The 25118-nt window shown below is 46.1% G+C and overlaps 6 protein-coding genes across 6 annotated transcripts; 4 read left to right on the top strand and 2 right to left on the bottom strand.

Annotated features, from left to right (window-relative positions):
• Positions 1-3426: 3426 nt before the first annotated feature.
• Positions 3427-4572, top strand: F4813DRAFT_392421 (glycoside hydrolase family 43 protein; the record flags this gene model as incomplete). The annotated part of the gene is made up of 2 exons (XM_049247279.1): positions 3427-3793; positions 3941-4572. 2 exons carry the CDS (start codon positions 3427-3429, stop codon positions 4570-4572), a joined length of 999 nt encoding a protein of 332 aa, XP_049096633.1.
• Positions 4573-7973: 3401 nt separating this feature from the next.
• Positions 7974-9921, top strand: F4813DRAFT_392420 (uncharacterized protein; the record flags this gene model as incomplete). Its single annotated transcript, XM_049247278.1, has 3 exons — positions 7974-8158; positions 8209-8422; positions 8578-9921. 3 exons carry the CDS (start codon positions 7974-7976, stop codon positions 9919-9921), a joined length of 1743 nt encoding a protein of 580 aa, XP_049096632.1.
• Positions 9922-11648: 1727 nt separating this feature from the next.
• F4813DRAFT_369790 (GPI2-domain-containing protein) lies at positions 11649-13656 on the bottom strand. The gene is made up of 2 exons (XM_049244466.1): positions 13124-13656; positions 11649-13059 (listed from the first exon to the last, which is right to left on the bottom strand). Exons 1-2 carry the CDS (start codon positions 13455-13457, stop codon positions 11900-11902), a joined length of 1494 nt encoding a protein of 497 aa, XP_049096631.1. The 5' UTR covers positions 13458-13656; the 3' UTR covers positions 11649-11899.
• F4813DRAFT_369789 (2-methylcitrate dehydratase) lies at positions 13657-16241 on the bottom strand. Its single transcript, XM_049244465.1, has 3 exons — positions 15393-16241; positions 14522-15299; positions 13657-14464 (listed from the first exon to the last, which is right to left on the bottom strand). The coding sequence occupies exons 1-3, from the start codon at positions 15690-15692 to the stop codon at positions 13851-13853; spliced, it is 1692 nt and encodes a 563-aa protein (XP_049096630.1). The 5' UTR covers positions 15693-16241; the 3' UTR covers positions 13657-13850.
• Positions 16242-18608: 2367 nt separating this feature from the next.
• On the top strand, positions 18609-20279 carry F4813DRAFT_369783 (uncharacterized protein). The gene is made up of 2 exons (XM_049244464.1): positions 18609-19381; positions 19438-20279. The coding sequence occupies exons 1-2, from the start codon at positions 18798-18800 to the stop codon at positions 19577-19579; spliced, it is 726 nt and encodes a 241-aa protein (XP_049096629.1). The 5' UTR covers positions 18609-18797; the 3' UTR covers positions 19580-20279.
• An 864-nt stretch (positions 20280-21143) lies between these two features.
• F4813DRAFT_369780 (Annexin) lies at positions 21144-24408 on the top strand. The gene is made up of 2 exons (XM_049244463.1): positions 21144-23557; positions 23617-24408. The coding sequence occupies exons 1-2, from the start codon at positions 21860-21862 to the stop codon at positions 24172-24174; spliced, it is 2256 nt and encodes a 751-aa protein (XP_049096628.1). The 5' UTR covers positions 21144-21859; the 3' UTR covers positions 24175-24408.
• Positions 24409-25118: the final 710 nt, after the last annotated feature.

Below are 25118 nucleotides of genomic sequence, written 5' to 3'. Positions count from 1 at the left end.
CTTCGGTCTATCAAAACGGGTTATCTACCTGCCCCTACCCAGTATTCTAGCTTTATACAGGGTACGATACTCTTTAGTGGGGTGGAATATCTCAACTTTTTGACGATATTCATCTATAGGCACATTACACCTGACCGCCAGATGTCTAACAAAATCTGTACGTGCGAGACAATTTTACATCACATCTTAGATAGCTACCATAAAAACGCCAAGTCAGGGATATCGACTAACCCCTCATTGTTTTAGATATATAGCCTGTAATAGTCATCTTTCTACGCCATACATCTATTCTACAGCATCAGATTAATGCCGGGATGAGCCAACTGTAGCACATCGTCATCGAATCCATGTTGTACAGATTATCCATTAATCTCACACTAGACTCCAGCATAGTCGTCTGTAGGTTCCAGATACGTTAGGTTCCCATTTGTATGATAGACATTGATTTCAGAGATTATCGTGTTCACAAATCTTTGGCTTGTTGGTCATATGCTACGAACACGAAGTAGAACCACAACAAAGAATGATATATAGGGGGTATTACGACATTTCCGATGAATCATGATATGTTTATATAGATCTAGTTTGATGTTTAAATCAGTATACTATACACGCTAGGTAAGCATAGATTGACTTGGTTGGTGCTTGAATTGCAATACAACCTATCAGTCTATGTCACTAATAATACTATATGTGTTGTATCTTTGGTAACCCTAGAATCTGCTTTAGTCGCAAGAACTAATGGCGCCTAAAAAGACTCCTGTCTTTACTGTACGAAGCTTGTAGAGAATCTCGAGTCTCGGTGCTCAGTACGGAGAAGTAGTAGATGATCCATATTGCCATCAACAAGGCCATCGATATAATTTGACTACTTAGTACAACCTTCATGTATCCCGTTCATCTAATCGCGATGCGGATATTATGCAACAAAGCCCATCATAAACAGAAACAGAAACCAGACGTCTTGTCTAACTACTCGATATAACAATTAATGAATGTAAGGCTTACATGTCAAGGAGAGCTGTCGTTGGCTACTATGGCTTATGATGTGGCGTATGGGGCGCCGCTTGATGTTGTCGTATCCTTCTTCCTTTAGCTAGCTAAAGATAACTCGTCAAACATTTCTCCGGTATCTGGAGTTACTTGATTATCTTGAGCATAAGTATCTCATACTACCGACTTATGATGCTCACACCTTACGGTTATAACGTAGAGCCGCCATGGAATAGAGTTCTCTATACACTGCCTCTGATACTAATCTTTGGAATAAAATGTCACATTCCTAAGTAGGACCATGTGTCATCAGTTTGACCGCTTTCGCAGGAGCTAGAGAGTAAAATAGTACTGTTGTCCGCCCAGTGAAGAGTAATAATACTGGATCCTCTAATATTTCAATTTCAAAAAAGAGGTCTTCATGACAAGCTCAAAAATCCTGCCTAGTCCTACTAAGCGCTTATGTTCTGCCTACCCCCTTAAACCACCCCCCTAGGTTCTTCATGGTGGCTCTGTCTGGCAATTCTTAACATTGATGCCAGAAGAGCGAATAAGATATGTCACTAATGAAAATCACAAGACCCAAATATGGCCACCCTAAAGGTTCCTTCAGCTATCTGACGAATTAAAGGTAGACGATCATCAGTGCCTAGAAATGGACACTTAATGTCACTGGATGCAGGTCGGAATTTTTCGTATTGACGAGTCTGCAAGAGCGCCACTGGAGACATCTAAGTCGAAAATGAGTGTCTCGGATTGCGAATCAGGTAGGACATCTAACCAGGAAGGCTCCAGATTCACAACCACCCACCCGATCTACCCATGGCTTAAGCACAACATCAAAGGCGCCCAAGACGCGACAGAAAGCCGATCACGAAAGAGACCTAGCTAATAACGGAAAGCCGAGGCGACTCGTCTCTATTATATTGATAGATGGCTAGTTTCATCCAAGGTGTTTAGGGCGGCCGGAGACTTCGGAACTTCGGAACCTCCAGTTGTTCAATCTTAAAGGTACTTACAGAGGAATCAATTACTAATTAACTACCTATGGAGCATATGGACTCTATCATCGGGTGGTTTACACCGGAGTCTATCTCCAGTTGGTTTATTCCTCTTCTAAGCATGAGTACCACCAAAGCTATTAACTTCCATCCTTATAATGTACACGGTATTTCTGCTTACGGTTCCGGAGCTTATTCGAACGATAACTAGCATCTATTAGCACGTATGATGTGAGCTGGACAATGGCATGTCTCAATCTCCAGCTACCAATATCATTTTCGTCGGGCAACATATAATCGGACACATTCTCCGCTCAGATCAAATATTGAGCTTTGTCGAGCGAGAAGAAAGACCATGCACGAAATCGATTTGATGACCTCGCCGGGGATGACGATCAGCAGGTGTGCAGGTAGCAAAGACCAATCGGAGTACGCTGGATTGACAGACGCCGGCACACCACTTGCTAGTTTCAGGAAGTACTCAACTCCGTATTTATGAAAGTTGGAATGGATGCATAGGTATGTATCTATCTGCCTTGCGCTGCGTAATCTTGTCTCGCCAAGATCTTGTTTCTTTGGCAGTTAATGTCTTGAAACCCTAGGTAAATAGGTTTCCCGAAGAAACACGGTGGAAAAGGCAGTGTCCTGTAATGATAGATGGCAATAAAACGTACATCTTTTTCTTAGAGATGTCTATTGGTGCAATATATATCAAGTTAGTCTTTCGGTGTTCTATCTGATGCAATACGAATAACACGGAGTAAAAGTCTGGACACCCGCGCCAATCATCTCGGGTAGGTAGAGGTAATTCGCTTTCAGTTCTAGTTGAATATTTGTAAACAAGGTCTACACGGTAGACGTGGAGGCTTAAAATTTGAAGTTGGAGCATCCTCTCCTAGCAACGCTTCGTGTATATAGCCTAGAGGTGGAAAATCTACTAGGGAATCTCTTATAACCACCCGAACTCCCCAGTTTCCCCGTTATATTTAACCAAATCGGCTCGATTCCGTGTATGTATGCATCTTGAATGCCCTTAGCAAGTTGGAGAAGCGGAGACAGGGCCGTAATTTTGGGATCCTCCTAATTCCGCTCACCTCTGTTCAAAACGGGAAGTTGATCCTTTTTAAGCAACGTTCCCTGAATACTATGGGTCTCACTCCATGATGGTACGATTGAATGGAATATGCGCTCCAATAAAATAGCTACCGCCCCTCTTAACAGTATCATTGGCAATGGAAATACTATGCACTCAAGGTGAAGAAGCATGGCTAGGTACGCGGCGCAGTGAATAATTTGAACGAATAGAGTTATATAAGAATGCTAAGTTCGTCTACAAAGATGAGTATAGCTTTTATCAACCCGGCTAATCTGGGATTTCGTGCAAATTATATACTGCCTAGTTGAAAAGACCCAAGATTTATAGTATATCATCATGTTATTCAGCGGAAGAAGGCTCATCACGGCCTTGCTCGGCGTTGCATCTTGCCTCTTGATCAGCCCGGCTACAGCTTTTACTAACCCGATTCGCCGGCCAGGAGGCAGTGATCCTCAAATGATATATTCAGACGGATACTATTATTTCTTATCTACGTCGTGGAGCAACGTGCAGATTGCGCGGGCCACGACAATCGATGGCCTCAAGACGGCGACACGGAAGACCGTCTATAGCTCGACTGAGGCGAGCCGCTGCTGTAACGTCTGGGCTCCAGAAACACATTATCTTGACGGAGCGTGGTATATTTACTTCACGGCGGGCAACAGTAAAAATCTCGACGGTCAGAACCTGCACGTGCTAAAGGGTGAGTATCTCTTCTATTACTTCGCATTTCCTTACACCTTAGACATGCCACACGCACTGAAGGAAAATAATAAAGCGACTTTGGTTTGAAACCCCGAGTCATTTATACGTCGGTGAAATAAGAAGTGTATCACTAACTCATCAACAGGCGGCGCTACACCATGGGACGATTTCACTTACGTCGGGCAACTATCCAATGAATGGTCCATTGATGGAACCATTATACAATTCGATAAATGGGGTACCTACCTAGCTTCCTCGTGCTTTCACGAAGTACAATACCAGTCATTATGTATGCAGAAGTTAGGGGATGACAACGTGTCACTAAAGGGCAACAACTCGGTTATCTCGCAACCGCTTGAGTCATGGGAGCAAAGCAGAACACCTGTAAACGAGGGACCCTATGCTCTATACATGGAAGAAATTGGAAAGACGTACATTGTATACTCAGCCAACGACTGCTGGACGCCTGAATACTGCCTCGCAACACTCGAGTGGGACGGCAAAACAGACCCGACCTCCGCCGCTGCTTGGAAAAAGTCCTCTGGTTGCGTTTTCCAAGGTGGTGTCAATGGCCACTACGGCACTGGCCATAATAGCATCGTGCGCAGCCCCGACGGCTCACAAATTTGGAACGTCTACCATGCTACCGACAACGTCAATGGGTCTTGCAATGATAGCCGTTACACCATGGTCCAAGTCGTCGGTAAAAATCCAGACGGGTCCCCGAATTTCGGTACACCCGTTGCTTTCGACTATAATTCTGCCGAGCCTAGCTAGTCGTTTACAGCTGTTATATGGCATGGGTTCGTTGTTGTTCAACGGTAGTAGCCTTATAAGGCGCCTATCCCGAGACATAGTTGACAAAGATGATTCCTTGTATATATACTCTATAGTATCTAACAGATAGGCTACATGACGTTTCGTGCGACAACGAAGCTGTTTCCTTGTCATGATTTTCTTTTGGTGACAAAGGTGACCTTTTGAAAACCTAACTGTACACACAAGACTTAAGGCCCAGAAGTATCGATTTACCAGTCGAGTATATCGCCTATCTCGATCAGAGTATAATGCTCGACACTAACGCATGGAGCTTTGAAGCTTATGAATACTAAATTAGCATCGAGGAGAGTATACAAAACAAGAGTATAGACGCTTCGGAGCTAAGTCATATCGTTGTAACTGCTTGGGGGCCCCATTGGATCTATAGTATACGTATAAGTCAATATCGCTATGGCCTAGGCTACCTATCAGCCTACTAGAAGTACTATAGAATACCTAGGAGGTCTATAACGAAACCTGCCATACGAGTACCTGTTCTATAGCTAAAATCAACCCTTGTAATATCACTGTAGTATTCTATTAGGAAGCCACTAAATGAATAATAAAATTACTCTAGACTAAAGCCCTCAAGATAATCCTACGCGTAAAGACAAATCTCCATTTCCATAGCCAACAGAAATACCACGTAGGTGTTAAAAATATTTCCAGAAGACATGTATGGCAAGCCAAAAGACTGTCAACTAGTAGACAGTATATCAAAACAAGCGCGATGCATTGGTCTTTCATGAGTACTTGGGAGTTACCGTGACACTTTATTTTAAGCCAACTGCTTTAAACGAGGAAATTCGACAGTATTTCGTATCATCCAGAATATCAAGCCTTGTTTAATATACATAGCAACCTATTAAGTGACTATCATCAATAGGGGTGGGCCCAGTACTATCCACCAGCTTCTCTCAAGACTATGTCCTCAGGTGCGAGCGTGCAACAGTATATTGCTCTTCTAAATCCCATTGACTGGATCTTTTGCATCATTCCCGAAATAGTATTTTTGAGCCCCTTTACCGTTTTGATTTATTGATGTAAATGGAGTATGTACCGTGGCACGCTTACGCTCGACGATAGAAAGTAGGGCTAGAAGGGCCCCTTGATCTACTGTAAATATACTCAGTATTTTTCCTATAGAGGTAATATATTTTATATAAATATAAGCTTTTAAATAGCCTTTTATAACTAGGCTCATCTTAAGACGCTATTAACCTGTGAGGATACCATCAATAAGTAAGAGCACGACTCTATTAAGACACGAAGAGCTACAGCCTTAAGGGGGTAGCTAGGGCTGAACCTTTAATGTAGCTAGAAACTCCCTTTCTCAGATATCTAAGTGGTCTAAATTTTTGACGGACTGGCCGAATAGATATTTGGAGGAACGTTTTTTCAATAACATGAGCTTAGGCCCGGCCTATGGGTAGGCAGAATGGACGAGAACTTATACTTTTATGTGTGATTGCTGCTAGCAGTATAACTAGTAGGAAGCTTGCTTTACAATTTGAGTAGGTTAAGCCTAGAATAGGCATCATCTTTCCTATAAGGATTCATTATCTCTTCAAACTTAATTCGTGTAACTTCTACTGTAGTAGTTAGGGGCATAGAAACAGTAAGATCCGAAGGTGGTTATTAAGCAGTAGTCGTATAGTTGAATAACAAAATGGCTATGCAGACTCTTCCCAATGGGCTTAGGGAGATACATGTCGCTTACAGTTTTTATGCGTGTTTACGGTGTCTATGCTTGAGAGCCTTACACAAGGTACATTGATACATGTTAGGCGTGATCAATGTTACCTAGTTGCAGGAGAGACGGACCTATAGGAAGTAGATATCACGAAAATTATGCGTAGCCAAGAAATCCGATCTGTTGTGATTGGTGTGACGAAAGAGGGGGGCAACGAGCTGAGCCGCGATCTGAACCCCCTTTTGAGCGCCGCCTACGTTTAGATTTACAGATACCTAGTTGGTATCACCCCTCATCTAGGTAGTATTGAAGGTATTCCAATGCATAAACAGGACCTCTAAAGACACTAGTTAGATGCTCCTAAGATAATGGGGACTAGGATTAGAAGCGCTAGTTATTAGCCTACATATCATTCCTATTCATGGAGTCTCTCTGGGCAGTTTGTTAGCATATCGAGCCGATAGTATCGGATCAAGATGGCAAGGCTCAAAATTATTGAGGGCGCAGCATTGGTATAACTACTGCCCCCACTACTATTCTACCACTGCACGAGCCCAAATACCACCTACGTTCTTCCATTCGTACCATACAATCGCTACCTGAAAGGTTAAATGTAGGCCAAACGCTGATAGCTTGCCTACCTACCTATATATAGCAGGTTTGAGAACCATAGCCCCAAAGCCCCCAAAGTCCTACCCCATCTTGATCGTGTAGGAAATAGGGTTCTAGTAGTATATATCTTAATCCATATGCCCACACTTGATGTTGTTAATTTCAACTTTTAAGGCTCGCTCATCGTGGTCTTTGTAAGATATAACTTTCTAAATTTTGGTTTCCATCTCTTTTCCTGTCCTGGAGAATGGAATCCTTGCTGACGTCCACAGCTAGGCTCCTAGTTATCATCTTCACGGGGTAAACACGTTCCCGACAAGGCAAATGGTTTGCATGGACGCCTTTCAATTCCATCCCAAGCTTCTGACCGAAATTATCTAATTGGCTCCTGTCTATTATCCACCCTATGCATTGAATATGTTGAAGGGAATTTCATGGTCGCTATGAATCCAGCCTTGTTATTGCTCACCGGGAGTACCGTCGCTAGAAATGGGTCGCAATGAAGGTAGGCAACTAGTGTCAGTCCCTCATCCACACCCCTTCAGGAGAAGTGGTTGCCTTTAATCCACTTTGATCGTTCATCACAATCGCTCCTGCGATTAATGCATGTTGACATTCCACTTAACATCTAGGTCGAGTGTCACTAAAGGGACGAGGAAGACGTGGCGTAAGCGATGATGCGGCAACGGTTCCCTGAAGCCCCTTTCCGAGCTTTCGACCCTCAGTAACAGGGTGACCAGTGTGTATAAGGAAAAAGAAGAAGGGAATACGAATGTACGTTCGTTGATGCGCCAAACCCCGCTGGTTCGCGTACACCTGTGTCGACGTCCCGACTACCAAGCCCCTTTCATATCCGCCTATGTCCCTTCAAGAGAAAGGAGGGGTGGTTAACTGGTCAAAATGGAGCCGCTCGCTCGCATACTCGCATACTTGTATGAAATACGTGGTGACAGGGCCATGGTTATATTAGTCGAAGGTCCTTTTTGGATGTAATAGAGCATGCTGTTCCTTTCGACACGGACAAAAACAACGATCACTGGAATGACCTGTCAACATGAATTCATTCCATCATACTCCCTCTAAAGAGATCCATGAAATGCCCGTATTGATGGGCGGTGGTCTTGTTAATACCATGCCGGCACGGGATGCCTATAAGCACTATGAAGCATATAGCGATGAGCGGTCACCTACTCTCTTGGAGGAACCGTCTAGTCCTGGAAACATAAACAAACCTTGCTTGTCGGTATTATCTAGTCTTATAGAGGTATTGAGCTAACCAATTCTCAAAGATTGCAAAAGGGCGTGATCGACAAATGCTATAAGAGTCGCTTCTATAGCAGGGCGGTCGAGTTCTATCTCCTCGAAAACGATCCCACGTCGTTTAAAAACTGCCGCTGTCTCATGGAAAATTGCCCGCAAAACAATTTCACCGATGCCAGATATATGTTACTACACCTGAAGGATTGTAAATATTTCTCGCAAGGGATTTATCGATGCCCAACAGTATGTTACATTGTGGGTTCATGTTGCCCCCCTTTTAGTACATTCCCTGCCTTTGGGTTTCTCGTTCAAGTTAATTGAAGGGGCCGATACTCGTGATATATAGCCAAACACTCCTGGCCTTGGAAAGAATAAAGTACTAACTATTATCACTCAAGTGTAACGACGCCGAAAAATTCCAAACGACCTCCAACAAGAAGTGCTCATGGGATCGGCCAAAGATGAGACAAAGGCTCCAAAATACGTTCAAGGCTACGGTAGATACAGTCAAGGGTATTGTCAGTCCTCGTTCAATCTCGAGACTTGCCTTTGGACATTGTAAAGAATGTGGTCAGACAGTAGCGCATAAAGAAGATCCGTCCCAATGGCCTGATGTACGCGACAGTCAGTTTTCGACTAGTCACATTTTCGACCCTGCTGCAATCAAGATTCCGCAGGAAATGCATGATACACAGCAAAGAGGAGAACTCATGGATACATCGCTACTTGAACTACAAGCGGCGTCTTTACCTTTGGACCATAGGGGTGCGGCCTTAGATCGTTCTGATCACGGCGAGGTCTCTGATTGTTCTCTTGCCCCCAGTCCACCAATAGAGCTACCTTCCGTTAGCCCAGCCAAGACACATCTTACATATGTGTCGCCAACAACCTCTATTGAGTCTTCAATGTCAGCCTCCAGCAACGACTCCGAACGTCAATACCCACCAGCAGATAGTCAGAGCATTGAATTTCTTGAGAGAGCTCTCAACACAGGAGCAATATCAAACACCAGTAATCATATGGACCAGGCCTACAACACCTGGCAACCTTCCTCTTTAATACCACTATACAACATTCCATCCAGCCATCTATCCATGCCTCCCGTACCTCACGATCAAAGAGGATTTCGCGAGTCACGAGGTTATTCCTTAACTATTCAGACGAATCATTTAGAGCCTACTCTGAATACTCCACACTGGGGGGATGTAGCTTGTCACAATGCTAGCAATGCAGAAGCTATAAACATCGTAAATGTATCAGCCCTCGAGAACGTGCCATCGTCTATGTCCTCGATAGACATGCTATCGCTTTCGAATCTTGATGAATACACTTGTGTAGGGAAACGAGATGCCCTCCGAGATATTATGTTTCTCAACAGTCTTTCCTCCCCAGACTCGGCAATTCCGCCTTCAAGCACCGAGCAATCGACAGGCTCAGATTTATCAGACTCGTCAAATGAAAGTCAGCAATGTCCCTATTGCGAGTACAAGCCTAAGGGCAAAAAAGAAAATGCGAAAGCTTATCTCAATAAGCACATGTCTACCCACGGGAGCCCTAGTTATAAGTGCGAGTACTGCGAAAAAGTCTACAGTCGACGAGACAATCGAGGAGTCCATATCAGTAAGCATCACAGGTCCCAAGATGATTCTAGGAAAAGGCGCAAGGACTCTGATAGTCTCGAGCCAGAAGACCATAGGAGTAAGAGAATCCTATATGACGGATCGGGCCAAGAATATTTTTAACGATGGAACGTTTTCTACCTCCTGTACTTAACAGTTACAAGCCTGATTTACATGGGCAATATGAATGATGAATACTCAGTTTACACCACGAGAACCGTTTTGCAAGTAACAATTCCCCCTTCGTCTACTGGTCATATGGCCGTTCGCGATCTGTTATGAAGGTGTCCTCCCCAGATGCGTGATATATGATCGCCACGGTGTTCCTTGAAACCACACTTTCGAACAATTAATCGAAATCCTAAGAGAATAAGAGACGTCGTAGCTATTAATTCGTCAGGTTTTCACCTGCCAATACCGGAAATACGCCAACAAGGAGTTTCTCCTGAAACTCGTAATCATACTAGATGCTTCAGTTACTAGATATATTCCGTATTAATGTAGTTTCCCGTGATCCTGGGATTCATTTTCTGTTAATTCTACCAAAATACTATGTGATTGTTTATTTAATTTCCCGTCCGATGTATAAGTGCAGCAGGCTTCACTTCTACATTTTCAGGGGTGATTCAGGCAAACCAGTTACACCAAGACCTGAATTCCGCTAACCTAGCTAAACTAACACAAACACGTCAAGTACTTGAGGCTCTTAAGGACAACTGCTTCACGGATGCGTCAGTACCCTTCCTTATGCCTTATGTACAGGCTATTAGCAGGGTGTAGATGTCGCATTAGGTGGCAAGGCAGAGCCCTTGAGGGAACGCCAGGAAGGGACACAAGGCCTGGTCATGTAGGTATCTATGATTCTTGGGATTTTAATGACTCCCCGGTTAAGGGTTGTTATGTGTGTTTGTTTTTTTACCAGTCCATGGACTGTCGTCTCTTCTAAACCCGACCCGTATGAACGTCGATATAAAAAGGGAAGCAATTCCCACCTTTTCCAGAGAGAGATTCCTCTAGCAGACCACATCAACAGATCTCAACATCAAAGATATTAATCTAAGTATTAATTTCTAAGTCTTTAATAAAGCTTAAAAACGGGTTTACCATAAATAAAACTGATAGTGGGTTTGGACCCCGAACGATCGGCAATCATGGACAAGAACAGGTAAGTGCTATATTGAGATATAAGCCTTACAACATAGTGGCTCATGAGCATCCGCAGCACTAGCACCCGCACACTCGGTAGTTCTTCCAGCACCCTGAAAGCCGTGCAGCCAATCAGCGACAAATCAAACCAATCCGAACCATCCACTCTCCTCCGGTTCATGACTGACAGGCAGTCTCACGAACAAGTCGCAATGGGCATGTCATCGGAGAGGCGGATGGGTGAACAGCTGAAGAACTGGGATCGTACATGGAAGGAGGCAAGCGGCAGCGGGAAGTAAAGATATCAGATCTTCGGGAACAAAATTGTCACGAACTAAACTATGATAGGAGAGGATTACATTATTATGTCTGAATGGACCGGGGGAAGAAGCTGCTAATGGCTTCATTAATGTTTCTTATTCTTTGATAAATCTTTCGAGAACTAACATAACACACAACACACAACACATAAAAATATCATTCAAGTTACATAAATGCATTTATACCTACCTCCTATGTATGCAAATGCTGCGTGAATAAGTGTGTAGCACCACGAACAAGTACCCCCCACCTCATCATATACAGATCTGATAGGGTTGGCGCATTCGTCTTACCCCGGCAGCCCGGATTGTCCTATTACGATCCCGATGTCCCATGCGGAGTATCATTCCACCTAACCCAACCCTTCGGAGCCACCCTAAGGGGGCAGAGCCGTGATACCTAGCCCATAGGCTCAGACTTATACATAGTAACCATACAGTAACCACACCTTGTAAAGGGGAAGACTATACCTACCGTCAGCTAATTAGAAGCATATCTTTTTGCTGTGTGAATTAAATACTCAACGGTAGTAAAAATACCTACTTGTTAGTCTACCTATTACACATTCACGTAGCTTAAAGTCTTGCGAAAGTGAGCGTTTAGTGATTCAATCATAAAATCATTCATTTTTATCCTATTCGTCATCCCAAAGCCGCCGACTAATAATGATCGGCCTTGCTTGATCCCAAGGACCATTGATCGCATTTTTATACTTCTGAAGCCCAATGAGCCACCAACTGCACCCGCCCATGGCAACGACAGCAATGATAGCTGCTACCACGACACCCAGGAGCCCACTTCTCCACGGCCACATGACATCCTTTTCTTCACCTACTATTAGGCCGACTCCACCTCCCGCTCCAATCACAAGCAGTATGGAGAGTGTAACGTGATACTTCCAGCTCCGATGTCTGGCGTAGCGTCTAAAGACGGGAAACAAACCAAATACCTCGATACTGAACAACGTAAGGCTGAAAACCTGCCCGGTAGAAGGTAGGCGAGATGCTAGCACCGTAGACGCCATCAGTGCTGCGTTAGTCGATAGGGAAGCCGGGAACTTCACCGGGCCTGACGAGTAATCATAGAAGAATATGTTGATCGCCAAGAGCCAGAAAGACATGGCCCAGATACTGTCAGATGACGTAGACCGAGTAAGGGACTTCAAAATAGGCGATAGACCTAGAAGGGTAAAGTAAATAAGAATAGCGGATTTAACGGTACTGAGGCGAAGATTTGCTCTCCCGTTCCGAAGAGGAGATGAGGGACGATAGCTTAGCATATCAATAGACTCGGAAGATCTCCGGCCTACATTACTTGCTTGCGACACGCTGGACTGGAGGGAAATGGCAGAAGTAGAATGAGATGGCCGCATAGCGATTGGGTTCCCTTGGGAGTATCGCTCTGTGACGGCTAAATTCGTCACCGAGCTCGCGGCGGACTGGCTAATCCCCCCCGCGGCAATGGAACGACCTCTCCTACTAGGCTCCCGTATCGAGCGGCTGCGATTGCTGCGGCGCCGTTGCAGTACTTCGTCCTCGTCTTCCTGGCCTACCCAGAAGTCCCATAATAACCATCCTACGAATGTCGCAAAACTTCCCCAACCTACGACGGCGACAGGAGACACGCGCTCTTGAAATATCCCGACGAAGCAGACGACGAATATGATGACGGAGCATACTTGCTGCAAGATGACGGTTGAGTCGGCGACGAGGGGCCAGAATTCATAGGGCTGGAGACGTGGGTTCCGCTGCAGGTTTTCCAGGAACGTGGCCTGGTCCGTGTAGTTATCTGGGTCTGGAGATAGCTGTTAACAGCGGCGCCGCAATGGGGTGTCGTCAACCGAAGGGCAATTCCATACAAGACTGCTTGACCCATAATAATTTCTTCCAAGTGCGTCTCCGCCGCCTACTTCTGCTCCTACTCCCGAGCTTGGAACTCATCTTCCGTGACCGCGACTCGGGGCGGCTCTCGTCGACACCGTCGACACCGTTGGACTCGAAGCCCGATTGTCGTCGCGAGGGTCGTACTGCATTGAAAGCGTCCTCGGGCGCTAGGTGGGAGCGATCAGTCCGTTGCGAATGGAACTCGATAGGTAAAGTGGCGGCGCGTGTTAACCCAGGTTGAGGTCCATCTCGTTCGCGCCTTGGTACCTCTGTTGTGGTAGACGAGTCTGGATCGGAAGGATGAGACATCTCTAACTATGTCCGCGGCCAATTGATGAGGTAATGTCAGATTCCGAGGCTACGGAGCGGGCTGTTCTACAGCCTCGTGATAGTATTATACATGCTGCGAAGGATGATGATGTATGACCAATGACCACATAAGTTGTGTGGGAAGGATGGATAAGCGTTTGCGACCCCAGATAAGCAGATTCTTAGCCGATTCTTAGCAGGATTTTGTGCACGGACCTTTCTCTTTCTTCTATGTACATGTACAATGTAAAGAAACAATAAAAAGCACCCATCACATAGTCACATCTTGAACTAACAAAAATAAAGCCCAGCGCCAAGTATTTGTGTGGCATATGGTATATAGTATATGGTATATATCTTGGCTTTTAACGCCTTTCTAAATATCTTGCAAGTCTAAACAAAAGGGCTGTTCTTCACAACATATTTGTCAACATATTCGTCTACAGCCGTAGCCTCTAGTTTCTTGCCATCCATTCCTAGATCGATGAGCTCCTTAACTTGCGACTCGGAGAAGTGTGGCCCTAGGTGTCGCTTGTATTTGGCTAGGATGTGCGGCTTGGCCTCTTCTCTCCTTAGGCGGTGTCCTAGAGGAGCCTCGACAACAACTTCATCCAGGATCGTACCGTCGTTCAGCTCGACCGTTAGCGCGTTAGAGATAGTACGTAGCTCTGGGTCGTGGTAGTCCTTGGTAAACTGCGGGTCCTCGACACACTTGATCTTCTGGCGGAGCGACTCGACTAACGGGGACGTCGCCGCCTCGCCACCGTCGGTGTAGTCGGTTGCCTCTAAGCGACCGAATACGAGCATGACTGAGCACATGTATTGGATACAGTGGTCGCGGTCTGCAAAGTTGTCCATCGGCTTGAACTGCTTGTCGATGATCCGGATGCACGCTTCATGTGTCCTACAGGTAATGCCCTTGATATCAGCTGCAGACTTACCCAGCTCCTTCAGCTTGTTATGGATCTTCTGGGAAGCCTCTACGGCTGTCTGCGAATGGAACTCGGCTAAGAGAAGGCAAATTAGCAAGATGACGGGCTTTGAAGGTTTATCAATGTACGAACCTGGATACGAGACCTTGAAGAGAACGTTCTCCATCACGTAACTGCCATAAGGACGCTGGAACTCGAACTTGTTGCCCTTGAATAGGACGTCGTAGAAACCCCACACTGGCGCAGATAAGACAGTAGGAATACCGGGCTCGCCCTTCGCGACCTTCAATGCAAGGTTGACGGCTCTTTGACAAGCGTCACCGGCAGCCCATGATTTCCGGGACATGGTGTTCGGAGAGTGTCGGTAGGTTCGCAGGCTCTGTCCGTCAACCCAAGCCTGGGTGACGGCGTCGGCGATCTGCTTCTCGCTCAATCCGAGCATGTGGGACACAACCGCGGTACTGGCAACTTTAACGAGCACAACATGGTCAAGACCGACCTTGTTATACGAGTTAAGTAGTGCCAGACAGCCTTGGATCTCATGTGCCTTGATCATGCCCTCGAGGACATCCTTAACGGTGAAGATCTTGCCTCCAGCTAGGTTGCCGCCGGCTTTATTGGTGCGGTTAACCCAGTCGGCAACGGCCAGGATAGCGCCTAGGTTGTCGGAAGGGTGGCCCCATTCGGCAGCCAGCCAGCAGTCATTGTAATCAAGCCATCGGATCGTAGCACCGATGTTGAAGGCACCATTAACGGGGTCGAGGATGAAGTCAGTACCAGGAACCCTAGTACCGTTGGGGACGACAGTTCCTGGGACAATCGGGCCAAGCAGCTTAGCGCATTCCTTAAATCGCAGACCCTCAAGTCCGCAGCCTAGAGTATCAAGGAAAACCCATCGCGCGGTATCAAACTATTTGCAGATTACATGTCAGCTAATTGCGTACCCCGCCAATTTTCACGATACGGGTACGATACGGGTCGACATGAGATAGGGAATGCCTACAGCTAATTCCGAGTCAATTGGCTTTGTCACGTAGTTGGCGATATCCTTAGTCTCGGGATCGTACTCTCTTCCTTCTTGAGGCATGGCGGGAGCGGATCGTTGCGCGGTAGTTGTTGAGAATGGAGAGGATGGAGCAGGGGAGAGAGTGTAGGCGGGGTTGGTTAGTCGTATCGTAGCTCCAAGTTTTGTTATTGCTGCGCGCGAGGATACGCTTAATGGGGATGTTCTTTGCAAGACGGTTCTTGATTGTAAGCGTAGCGAGCGGGAGGCTGATAGAAGACTACGGTTAACTGAAGACATCTTGCATTGGCCGTGGACTTAACAAATGGCGGGCCAACGTCTCCAAGGGGAATTTTGGAGGCTAGGGCGAGCTTTCATTAAGAAGACGAAACGCGGGACCGGTGAATTTGGAGGCCGACCTTATTCCCTCGGTACCTACAGTCCCTAGGTTACCTACATAGGAGGTTAGGTAGGTAGGTACGGTTAACTTGAAGCATGAACCCGGCTACATACGGCCAATGGCGGGGAAGAGACCCCAAAACCCCAGAACCCCAGAACCCTAAACAACTATGATATCAGTCAGCAACCCCCCGCCTATTACCTAGGTAGGGTCAATATAATCCCAATTACTTTCACGATTCTTCGTTTGTTATCAACCTAGGCAGTCGGGTCTTAATAAAACAACATGCTCAACTATTTTATTGAGCAATCCGGGGATTAGCAAGCTAGAGGAGCCTCAACTTTTATGGATGTCCTACCACTGGATTGATACGGTATCAGCAAATCTAGTAACAAATACACAATCACTTCAGAAACCACGGAATAGACATTTTCAAGGATTTTAAGCTGACGCTCATATAACCTTTGTCTTTATAAGTTGCTTATCCACGTGATGCATACTGGTAAGAATTTAAAGTCACAACAGTCCACCCGTGAAAATTGCTATATAACTATAGCATATATGGCTGAGTGAAATAAAAAAGAGAGCAATAAAATAAGAGGAAGCTATTATTAATAATCGATGTTATCATGCCTATAATAGAAAATCTAGCGTAAGGCTAGGTCCTGTAGATTTTAGCAGCTAGCTAGATCTAAGCTACCCTTCTAGTTCACCCTACACCTTCCGATCTAGTCCTTAGCTCTCGGCTGTCTTAAAGGATGAGGGAACGGACGCGGCTATCGTGCTTAAGCTACTTAAGCTACTATAAACTCTAATTACACGATACGAGACATCTAGCCCTCGAACCTGATATATATATCGTATGATACCAAAACATGCCCCGTACTAGTAAAAAGCGGGTAGCTCCGCAGAGCATTGTATGTACTGCACTTAACTTAATCTTAACCTATGTAGTGATCTAACATGTCGTGTTTAGGAGATCATCTTTTTAGATCTGTCGGAGCTCGATGTTAGATAAGGATACTAGGACTGTCAACCCGAGTTGCGATATTTTACAACGCGTTTTGAGCCTACGTTAAGACATCTAAGAAATTTATTACTTGAGGTATTTTGTTGGCGTTTGTTGGTTTCTATAGCTTATCACACGTGGTGGAATATAATAAGATGGAGGATACACAAATGACCACATGCTAGGTGCATGTGTGGCATCAAACAAAATATAACTGCTGTCCTACCTGTCGTCCTAAGTAGGAGAGTATTATCAGATTGAAGCCTCATTCATTTAGTTAGCTACAGGTCACCAGGATGTCCAACACTATTTAGTGGAGATGTTACTTAAAGGAGAAAAGTATTAAAACACTCAAAATATTATAGCAAAATATAATTGTAAATATATCTCGTAATGTTTAGGTAACTTTTGCCACTTAAAATTACCTATTTAAGCAAAGATTAAGCTAGAATATTCGAATAGGTTTGTATTTTGCCATATAAATAAAGCAGTATACTACTTATTAACTACTTCAAGTAACATTTCTACTAAATAGTATTGGACATCCTGGTGACCTGTATGTACCATAGTAAGAAAGCCGATACCTTTTTCACAATGCCGAGGGTCTAGACGTGGCTATAAATGCAATCCAGGCTCCACCCAGTAGGTACATAGATTAGGTACTTAAATCGACCCTTATGTAAGGTCCTCACCTGACTTTTACCAGATTCGGTCGCCGCTCAAAGGCCATTGGTTCAGGGGGAGCATAAGCTTAAAGCACATAAGGCGTGGTCGGGTGGACCTCTTGGGAAATAGGCTATGCAGCTGCTGTGCCTCCGTAGCTGGATGGGATGTTAGTATGTAGGTGAACTTTTATGTTGGATGCGTTGATCTCATCTTCCTGATCTTCCTGATTTTTCGAATCCGATCGTGACTTGCTAGTAAGACCGGTGAATATATCGGTAGCTACGGGATATGACGCGGGATGTGTCTGTGTGTTTACGTGTGGTTGGGAAAGGTTTAGCGAGGCGCAGTCTTCCTCTGCCGTCATAACCAATTATCGATTTATCATCCTAGCGTTGATCAATGATTGTTGATCTCAAGAAACAAAAGAATTCAGATGCAAAGATCTATTAATTATAGAAACTCACCTGTTACATGTTTTGCAGTTACAGTTACAGTTACAATCATGGAAAACTAATACCAAAGGCGACTTGGTGCGACATGCTAACAAACTTGCCCATGTGCGCAGAACCCTGTACCGAAGTAAGAAACCATCGGCGGACCTACATGTACACAAGGGGGAAAAGTCGGACGAGCAGCTTTAACCGCATATTAATAAATTGATCTACCGTGTTAGTCACTAAACCCCAACTCCTACAACCTCTAACAGGCATGGATCTCTCTTTAATGCCACTAACTGGTAACTGGTAGCTGGTCCTCCCCATCCGGTGTTGTGTCACTTACAAAAGAAGCCAAACCTCCATTTTTCCTTTCTATTGAATTTACGTCCGAGTTGCCGGCGTGTGACCACCAAACCTGTTAAGCGTTTAATAAATCTTGGATCGAAAGCGCATGGCCAATTCGTATATCCTCCCATCACTTCAAGTCACCCCACTACCAGATAAAACGACGTGCTACAAATCTCCTCACTCTAGCTCGGTGTTCCTTACATATTTGAAGCCCTCTGCCGTTCAACAACCTGGCCGCCAAGAAAAAACCCAAACCTACCTGTAGCTTTAGCTATCCACTTACCCGCCGACGTATCACCCTACCCCTACAGAATTGCGACGATTTCATCACTGCTACCACATCGACGACGTTGTCGCAGTAGTTGCTTAGACGAAGAAGGTATATTATCCTTGAATTCTGTTTCGTTCATGTTTTAGGTTTTTTTCTTCTAGAATATTTATTCTTTCGCATTTCTCACTATTTATACACTTGCTGACCTTTACGTGTAGATCGAAAGCTTAAACATATTCAATTCATCTTAAGATAGGAAAAACAGCAACCCACCATGAAAGGATCTACGCCTGCATTATTTGCCTGCGCCTTCGCAACCTGGGCTCTCGCAGCACCGGTAGCTACGCCTGAGAAGACCCCGAATGTCGTCGCATCAACCCACACGCAGCAGACAGCAAGACAGACCGATTTTATATCAAGAACGGCCCTCTTCCTTTCTACTATTACGCCCTCACGAATATCAATTGAGAAGCACAACAACGTCGTCGTCGCAGAAGATGGCCAACGCGTCCAATTACCAGAAAACCTTGCCGGGGCTAAATCCTGGGAAACTCCTCACGTTCTCGCATTTCTTACATCATTAACCCGTCCGAAGAAGCAATCGCCATTCCCCGAGTCAAGCATCATAAGAGAGGAGACTCGCGGAAACATGGTGGAAGCCGAGCCGCAGGAAACCATTGTGGAGCTTGAAACTAAAGCAGAGCGTGAGTCGTGGACGTATCTTCCCTACGTGTCTCAAGACAAAGTCTTGCGTTTCCGTTGCGTGCGTAAGGCCGCAGACACAATGGTGCTTGTACTTCCCGTCGCCGCCACTGTCATGATCCTCATGGCTCTCTTTTCGAGAGCGCTTCGACACAGGTATAGCTCACCCATATCTAGACGTTTGTTTACCTCCGTAACTAACTTTGGTATAGGGTTTGCGTTCTCCGGACATTCGGGAAGAGGGAGATCCGTCTTGACGATAAAGAAATGGCATCCCCTGACCAATCTTCGAGACAGATTCACGTGCCAGGTGCATATAGGTCAGTCTACTCCGACGACGGAGTCAAGTCATAACACTACCGATAATAAAAGTCAAAAGATACGGGGGTCAGGGGGGGTTACTTTTATTTTATTTTATGATACCATAACCTGGTCTTGGCGTTCAGGAATCTGAGCTGGCATGCTCTAGGGTATTGAGACTTGTTTCATCAAGGAAACTGATTACGATGACACTGCGACGATGCACTATCGAATTGAGTCACGTCGGGCGTGAATAATACGAGCTGGCAAAGTTCGGGTACCGAGGAGTGTTCGAAAGACTCGGCCATGCAGCAGACAACACCCAGATGGTCATGGCCATGGTCATTCAAGCCGTCTCAAAGAATATGGACACTGTACGAGTACCTACGAGAATAGCCAGAATTCGGTATAGATGAAGTAGATTCATCAATTGAGAAGAGAAATCCACGCAATGAGCTTCGTCGCACCATGAAATGACAAGAGTCTAGAACCATTGACCACCCGTAACACCATGTCTCATTGTGCCTCCACATACGATGCTGTTCTTACTAAGTCTGCACGTCGTCAGTGAATCTCCAAATTGGTCCTGGTGGCTTGAAAGGCCTGGGTTTAGACCAGATGGTAATACACGTAGTCAGAATTGTCCCATGGATCCGTTGAATAGCATGTGTAAAGGTACAGAATAGGTAAGAAATTGACCACCATGGCCCATCGACATGCGATTCATGCAACTCATCTTGATTTTAAATACCGATTTGTACGCATGCATAATTCCTATGGAACTTGTTCTACATGACAGATGGATACTTCGCCATCTTCATCGTCGGAGCGGTTCGTGCGGATACCTGCACGCAAGCGTGAGGCTGCCCAATTGGCATTCCCAGCGATACTATTATGTATAAGAATGCCGGATATCATGATCTAGGTAGTGTAGAAACGCCACCAGTGAGAGGCGCAGGCACCAAACCAGTAGCGTTGCATAGGAAGATTTTCGATTGGGGAGTTGACGTCTCCCCGAATGCATTAATGCAGCTGAAGTATGCATCGATCCACGACATATACCGTACAATTACTACCTTTCTAACGATAAGTGGTTCAAGGTGAACATTTCTTCTCTGCTTCTGTGTTACTCGTCCACAACCTCAGGCTGCAAAGTTGACACGCGATCGCCGCGAACACTTTGCAACATTACAGAAGCTGAGGTCAGCTATACTATGTATATAATGCGTATATGATTTAGATCGCCACGCGATAGGTTACAATTCGATAGCCCACGGTGCTTATTGAATAAGTCAACCGAAGGGCTGAGACCGCCACTTCGACATCCTTGATCCTACTCACACTTTAGCATTGCTTTGCTGTATGTAGGTAGGTACCTGTTATACTGTATGTAATGCTGTGATATAACTTAGGTACCTACATATGCCCACATTAGCCTATGTTAGGTATATATACCTATAGACATACATACCTACCTAAGCACGTACATATACGCGAAGCTGTATGTAGTGATGCTACGATCGAGGATGAAGCGCATAATACATAGCCATACGTAGAATGATTCCGGTCAAGAATAACACACGAGACCATTTTATTGCGGGCTGTTGACAACTTCACGACTGCTTATTGGATCTTAATTTTCTACTACTAGGTACCTAACGAGGTACGCCGCAGCTTGGCCCCCAACATGGTAATATGTATAGGATGGGTCTTCCTGGACTTCGCAGCTTAGCGACAGCAGCTAACCATTGGAGGGTTGAAGGTTGTTAGGTTGTTGGGTCTACCTAGGCTGGTTTGGGGCTGCACCTATGCCCGTGTTTTTGAACTTGGAAGCATCTCACGGGATGAACGTTTTCTTCGTACTACAAGGTATCATGTAGCTAATGCTAAGCTGCATATGTACGGGCGGAGTACTAACAACTTCTTTTTCGAGGCAGGTACATTCCTTCCTTTTCTTACTAGGTTAGGTGCCTACCTAGGTAGTTAGTTAGGGATATTAAACAATAGCTTTGTCTCAGCTTTACATTCCTAAACCTTCTCTCCTTATTTCCCGGTCTTTTTGTCTTTCACAATACGAGACCACAATAGACTTCTATCAACCCCAACCTAAAGTCAGACAATTTGAATCTTAAGTTTCACTAAAACATAATAAATTCAGCTTGGGCCAAGACCGACCTCAACTTTAGGCCACTATTCGGTGACAGATACCCCGCAACCCCATAACTACCTCCTACTTAGGTACCTAATAACGGGAGCGCTTCGGGGGATTCCGCCTGTTCAAGTCGCACGCGCGTCTGTCTGCCATCTGCCATCTGCCATCTGCGTCTGCCCGACATGTCTCTGAACGTCGGCGACAGCGCACGGCGCGGCCGTACGCCCTCTCCAGCACGCGCTAATGAAGGTTATGACCGCCGTCGCGGCCGTGAAAGTTCCCCGTCTCTGCTTGACGCAGTGCGCATGCCCTCTCCACCTGCTGGGTACAGCTACGATGACACGGCACCTCGCCGCTCGTACCGCCCGGCTTCACCTACAGACGAGTCCAGTTATTACCGCGCTAGCCGTGACTCTATCACCTCGGAAGATGACCGGCGCTATTTAAGGCGAAGCGAAGAGCGCGTGTCCAAGGGCGACAAGGATATAGTAGAAGTCGCTCAGGATGCATTGCGACGAGGTGCCGATACCTTACTTCCGGCGAAATACTCGAACAGGTTGCGCGAGTCAGAGAGCGAAAAAGAGCGGAGAAAGGAACTCAAGAAAGAAAAATTAGAAGATGACTTGGCCTATGGTAGTGTCGTGTCTCCCCCGACAACTACCAAATACTCTGGCGGCCATTCTCCATCGCCTTCTGGCGGTGCCGGCTATTCTGGGCCCGGTCGGTGGGAGGAGGACAGGTCGGGAGACAAGTTCAGATATCCCCAGGTGGACACGGTATATACGCCACCGGGTTCAGACAGGCCGGATAAACAACGCCAGCATGATTCTTATGGGCCCGATACTATGCCTTGGAGTGCGGCAATTGTTACTGCCGAAGCCGCTTTGGGTAATCGTAGAGATCACTCGTCCAAGCCACCTACTGGGCGGATGTCTACGTTAACTGTTAACACGGGGCACCATGCTGCCTCACTCTCTCTATCAAGCGCGCCGCCATCGCCACTATTGGAGTCTTACTATGGCACTTACCAGTCTATGTCCCCGATGCCATCACCGCTGCTCCTTGCTTCGGATGACCCCAGAAGGAACTCGGACCTAATTGAACCTCTCTCGCCAGGTCTTTCTGATGAAGGCAACGAGAAGAAGCGGCGTCGCGCCCGTTTCCACGACCCTGTTGACGACGCAGCACGCCTAGCTAAAGCTCTCAGGGGTGATCACCTGCCTCCTGATACAGAGCCGCTGATTGAAATTTTACCTGGAATGACGCATGAGCAGATTATGGAGCTGCGTGTCGAGTACAAGCGGCTCGTCAAGACCGGTCCCGAACGCAAGGGTGTTAACGTTGCTAAGCATATCCGCGTTCGCCTAAAGGATGAAGAACCCGTCCTCATGAAGGCATGCTACACTGTCGCTCTCGGGAAATGGGAGTCGGAGGCGTACTGGGCCAACTTCTGGTACCATGGTGATAAGACACGACGCGAGTTGTTAATTGAGAGTCTGATGGGGCGCTCTAACTACGAGATCGCAAAGATTAAGGAAGCTTTCTCGGACAAGAAATACAGAGATTCACTGACGCTGTGTATGAAAACCGAGCTGAAGGAGGACAAATTCAAGCGTGCGGTGCTCACGGCACTGGAAGAGAAGCGGATGGAGGATGTGGATGAGTACGGACGGCGGCTTCCCATCAATCATGAAATGGTGCAGGATGACGTTGAAGCTTTGTATAAGGCCGTTCGCAGCGACAGAGGTGGAGAATCTGCCATGATCCAAATAGTTATCTCGAGAAGCGATAACCACTTGAAAGAAGTTCTCAGGCTCTACGAGAAGGTTGTTGGTGGTAATTTTGCTCGGGACGCGCTAAAAAAGAGCGGAAATCTTGTGGTAAGTACTTGAGTTTCCTACCCCGCTTGGAGGATACGCTGCTAAACAGATCAATATAGGGCGAGCTCCTAGCTCATGTCCTCAATGGAGTTATTAACAAGCCTGTCCGCGACGCACTCCTTCTCCATCACGCCCTCACCGCTTCCAGGAAGGATCAACTACGTCGGGAACTCCTGATCTCTCGTCTCGTTCGCTTCCATTGGGACCGCCACCATATGGCAGCTATTAAGAGGGCTTATCGCGAACGCTACGGCGAAGAGCTAGCCGATGCCGTAAAGGAGGGAACTAGCGGCGGCTGGGGGTCATTCTGCCAGCAGCTCGTTGTCACTCGCATGCCCGATGATGTGAAGAGCTTTGAGAAAGTTGAAGCTGTGAAGGAGATTAAGCGATCGGATCGAGAGAAAGAAGAGAGGATTAGAGAAAGAGAGCGTGAGATGGACCGCGAAAGCGAGAAGGAGAGGGAACGAGAGGAGAGACATAGACGAAAGGAGAAGGAGAAGGATAGGGAGCGGAGGCGGGAGAAAGAGAGAAGTGAAGGATTGCTTGTTGTTAAGGACCACAAGCACAGGGACGGAAGTCGCAGTCGAGAGAGGAGCAGAAGCCGGGCGCGGGAGTAAGAGGAGTTTTGGACCAGCCGGATATCAATTTATCAATTTACTAATGAGGTCGAGCCATGCACAGCCGAGCTGCGATATAGAATGATTGGACGAAGACCAAGATTAACGAAGATTGCGCCGGGAAATACAATGGGAAGTTGCCTAATATGTAGGTATATATCGATAAACCATATGAGGTACTTTATATAGAAAAGCCCAATATATACCCAATATGACGATATTGTATGCCCCAAGTAATTTTGCACTTTTTCCCTAGGGCTCGTACGATCTGTCCGGTGCCGAGGGGGTTTAATGTACAGTAGAGCCAATGGAAAGTAGAGCGTCAGAGAAGCAAGGGGTAAGTCACCAATTGGGCACGACTCCAAAAGTAGATGGATTGTCGAGAAGATCCTATTCGACAGTTGCGTGTAGTAGTCGGTGTTGTGCTACGATGAAGAATTGGGCATTCCCCACAACCGCCGTCCGCGCTTTTGTGCCGGCGCCCGGACGGCCTCCTCATCCGCATTTACGCCTTCCGCCGGGATCCCGAGACAAGCAATGTAAGTTAGGTTTTAGTAGTAACAATTCAAGTCAGCCTAGTCGCTCTCCGCTTTCCTTATACACTACGTAAGAGACAATGCTACTGCTATACGTGCTATATCTAGAAACGCAACCACCTTGTTGCAGCTCGCCCCCTTCCCTAACGCACAGATGAGACTCCTACTTGCAACTTCTTCGCGTAGTTTAGAACTGCTAGGCTATAGGCTCTGATTGGCGAGGTGGGTATTTTCTAGGAATAACATCTTCTTTAGAAAAGATCCCCTTTCATAGGTATTCTCTCGTCAATCCTACCGTGACACATCCTAGATTCAATATCGATCAAAATGTCGCAACTCGCCCACTTGGCCGCAGTGATATGTGGAGATATTGTGCGTATTCTCCAGAGGCTACAAGACAATATACAG

Source organism: Daldinia decipiens (genome assembly GCF_022478715.1).
Source record: "Daldinia decipiens strain CBS 113046 unplaced genomic scaffold F4813scaffold_35, whole genome shotgun sequence".
NCBI lineage: Eukaryota > Fungi > Ascomycota > Sordariomycetes > Xylariales > Hypoxylaceae > Daldinia > Daldinia decipiens.
The sequence above is the reverse complement of the archived record's forward strand: the minus strand, read 5'-3'. Positions and strand labels throughout refer to the sequence as shown.